The sequence below is a fragment of the Mesoplodon densirostris genome, chromosome 2, assembly GCF_025265405.1.
Source record: "Mesoplodon densirostris isolate mMesDen1 chromosome 2, mMesDen1 primary haplotype, whole genome shotgun sequence".
NCBI classification, from domain to species: domain Eukaryota; kingdom Metazoa; phylum Chordata; class Mammalia; order Artiodactyla; family Ziphiidae; genus Mesoplodon; species Mesoplodon densirostris.
The window spans coordinates 104929115-104933046 of NC_082662.1; the positions used below are offsets into that span (position 1 = coordinate 104929115).

A 3932-nucleotide genomic window follows, 5' to 3' on the forward strand; every position below is an offset into this window, starting at 1 on the left:
CCAAACAGTACACGGTAGAATTCTGATTTCCTCTGTATTTTCAATAATGGAAGCTGTGGACCTTGGGAAGTTTACTTTTGCACGTTTGAGACTCAATTTTCATGGCAAGAGGGTAGAAAAGAAAAATAAAAGTAACTTGCGAGGACTGGGCAGGGAAAAACTCCAAAGTGTTCTTTACTTCATAAGTTTTAGTAACATGTTCTGGTTTAGAGAGGGGAAATGGGGACATCAGTGGTAACATCATAAGCTGAAGCAAGGAGACTCCTACAGGGATTTTTCAGGTCCTTAGAAAAACCAAACTTTAGTACGAATAAAGCAATAGCAAGAATGAAAAATGCAATTTAACTCAGGTCTAATTTTGTTTCTGCATATTAACAACTTATTTTAAAATTTTGAATATCACAAACTTCAATCAGAATACTTTAAAAATATTATTCTGCATGCACTTAACAAATATGACAAAAGAGAAGAATTCAGTTGACTTGTTCACATATACTTAAAATCGGCCAGTACAGATAATCACAAACACTTCACTGCATTGATCTAAGGGCATCCTACCTCTAGGCACACGTTCATGTAACACTACTAGTAATTACCCTGGAGCAGAGGTGAAACAGAGATGGAGGAATCACTCTACAAAGCAAGTTTAAGGGATTAAACATCATCATCGTCTTCATCGTACTCATCACTACTGAGGATAAAGCTGCTGCCTGTGGACAGGGACCCTTCCTCCTTAACGTTCCCTGAATCATCCACAGTCCCTCTCTCATCGGAATCTTCAAACAACTTGTCACTGGCATCGTCATCAAATAACTTCTCGTTGGAATCGTCATCTTCGAACACCTTTTCATCTGTGTCTTCATCTTCCTCATCTTCTGTTCCATCTGAATCTTCAAACACCTTTTCATCTGCATCGTCTTCTTTGTCCTTTTCAACCACATCTTCCAGCCCCTTTTCTTCTGCAACTTCTTCGTCCTCTTTTTCATCTGACTCATCGTCAAATACTTTTTCATACACATCTTCCTCTTCTTCATTCTCATCTGACTCTTTGTCAAACTCCTTCTCAGAGCCTTCTTCATAAAACATTTTCTCAGAGCTTTCATCTTCGAATTCTGATTTTTCAGAGTTATTTTCTTCTACCTCTTTTTCAAGAATGTTTTCATTAAGTTCGTTCTCAGAGCCCTCTTCCTCAAAACCTTTCTCAAGGCCGTTTTCTTCTAACTCTTTTTCGGAGTCGTCTTCAAACTGCATTTCCGAGCACTCTTCAGACCCTTGTTCTGAGCTGCCATCTTCAGCCGCCTTCTGGGGGCTGGCCTCCTCCTCAGGCTCCTGCTCAAGGCCGTTCTCATCAGGATCTGTTTTGCATATCTTCTTTTTGGGCTCTCTTTCTGCACCATTCTCTTCCGACTCTTTTTTAGGACTACCCTCTTCATGCTCTTTCTCGGGGCTGCGTTCTCCAGACTCTCTGTCGGGGAAGTCTTCTTCATGCACTCTTTTGGGACAGCCTTCCCCAAACTCTCTTTTGAGGCAGCTCTCTTCAGATTCTTTTTGGGGACAGCCTTCTTCAGCCTCTTTTTCAGGGCCACCTTCTTTAGCATCTTTTTCAGAAGCAGCTTCTTCAACTTCTCCCCCATCTTCTGTTTTTTCAAAGTTCTTTTCATCTATAGGTTCTTCAAATGCCATTTCAGTTGCGGCTTCTTGAACATTCGTCTGAGATGTGCAAGGGTGCTCTGAAAAATGCCTAACTCTAGAAGGCCCCACCCTTTCTGGAGCCCAGACAGAATCTGAACACTGAAGGCCTCTGTTGGCTTTGGGAGTGTTGAGGAAAACCTCCCATCCTTTCAGCCTTTCCTCCCTTTCTCTCGTGGTCTCCTCCACCTGATAATCTGTAGTCCCATCCCACGCCTGGGCAGTGATTTGACGGCCACCAAACCACCTTCCATTGAGGGTCTGAATACAATAATCAGCTTCCTCCGGATCCCTAAAGGACACAGAGGCCACACCATTAGGGTGTCTATCAAAGAGGAGGAGACTCCTAACTTGTCCAAACTTGGAACATTCCACCCGAAGGTCTTCTCTGATCTCGTTCAGCACCAGTGGCTCATGCTCAAAATCTATAGGATGAAACATATTTCTGATGATGACAACTCGCTTGTGGCGCATTCGGGACGAGCCAGCTCTTCTCTCAGGTCTCCAATCCAACTGCTTTTGTTGCATAGACAGCTTTTTCTTGTAGTCTTTGCACTTCCTCCTCTTCTTTGAAGCGTCATATTCCCCTTTCAGTTGAAACTTTGCCACCTCCACATGTAATTTGTAGCCTCTAATTTCATCGTCATCCAAAAGTTTTAATGCAAGATCCACAGATTCTCTCTTCAAATAACAGCAAAGTCCATCTCCTTTAAGATTTCCTTGATTATCTTTGTAAAGCTTGACCTTAAATTCTTCTGTTTGAGGATCTTTCATAATAATGCCAAACTTGGACATGAGCTGTATAAATTCATCCACTGTAATATCTGGAGGCAAACCAGAAACATACACATTTGTGTTTCTGCCTTCTTCAACATGAAACCATCCTGATTCAGCCTTTCTCTTTTCTCCCCTCTTTTTGGTATCACCGGGTTCGGGGTATTTTCTTTGTGGAGGTTCCTCTGCAGTCCTAGCACTGACATCTTGGACATTTGCAGTAGAACTAGATGCACCATCGTTAGAAAAGCCATAATTGGCCTGATATGTAGCAATAAAATCTTCAGTGATCTTGGGGAACCAAGCCTTCTTGTCCAGGTCCCACTCGTATGGGGTGTCAGTCGGCTGCTGCTGGAAAGAATCGTTTTCTCCACCGGGATCTTTCTCGGTGTCGCCGTCCTCAGTGCCTCTGTACACTCCTTGCATTCGCAACTGCTCATCAAACTCGTCGTTCTCATCCAAGTTGTTGCTGCTCATGTTGCCGACTTAGCCCAGGTGCAGTGTCCGGGAGAGCGAAGAGGCCGAAGTGACGCTGGCTTGTCCCGCTGCGTCTTGACACCGCCGCTCGATCCACAACGCGGCGGTAGAGGGCACAAGGTGTTTGTGCTCCCCGCCGGCCGATCCTAAGATGACTGCGGGCCCCGCCTCAGCGTCTGGAAACCGCTCGACAACGGAAGCCAGCTCACGCTGACGCAGTCGCCACTGTTTGACGCGTCGCGACGTCGCGGGTCCCGCAGACACGCCCCCAGTGGCCTAGTTATTTGGCTTTTGATAGTTGTGGACCCCAGCCAAGAAGAGGCAGAGGAAACAGAACAGAGGGTGTTGCAGAGAAATGTGCAAGAAGTCCTGTCCACGAGGTCGCAGAGGGGCCATGTTGGGAGCTGCCCTTGCCCAGAAGATGGTGTCAGATGGGAGACTCGGGGTTCCTCAGACTCTACCCAGTGCCCTCCCACTCCCCGAGGTGCTGGTGAGGTGGCAGCCCCTCCTCCAGACTAGCTCCCCTTGGCCGAGCATCTGTCTCCCTAGGGCAGCCAATGGAGGTGAGCTCATTTCCAGAACCCAAGAGGCGGCTCTGACCCCGTCTTGCCAGCTATTGCTGGAGTTGGCCGGTTGAAGCCAGGCAGGACATTGTGCTGGCACCAGGCCGGCCTCGCATCGGGCAAATCTGCTGACTCAACTCCCTCTTCAGCTAAACAAGCCCTGGGAGCTGGCATGCAGGGAGCAGCGCTGAGGAATCCGATGGCTGATGGCATGGGCCACCTGGCAGGGACTGACCAAGGCAGGTGGAGCAGGGGGCGGCGGTTTTCTGCAGGAGCTGTCACCCACCTGCTACCCCAGTCCCACCTTCCGCTAACTGCACGGGGGACAGAAGTATGTGCTTGCCCAAGGATTTCGGGGCTTCTTTCACAAGTAGAAACAAGCATCTCATGGGAGCAAATGTTGCAACATGAGAAATATATACTTTGCAT

The 3932-nt window shown here is 47.2% G+C and overlaps 1 protein-coding gene across 1 annotated transcript; it reads right to left on the reverse strand.

The window, feature by feature from the left end:
* Positions 1–654: 654 nt before the first annotated feature.
* Positions 655–3070, reverse strand: LOC132481878 (HIV Tat-specific factor 1-like). The gene has a single exon (XM_060086775.1). It carries the CDS (start codon positions 2938–2940, stop codon positions 655–657), a length of 2286 nt encoding a protein of 761 aa, XP_059942758.1. The 5' UTR covers positions 2941–3070.
* Positions 3071–3932: the final 862 nt, after the last annotated feature.

Bases quoted from the DNA above. Each gene is read 5' to 3' on its own strand.
- LOC132481878 (XM_060086775.1), bottom strand. From the start codon at position 2,940: ATGAGCAGCAACAACTTGGATGAGAACGACGAGTTTGATGAGCAGTTG.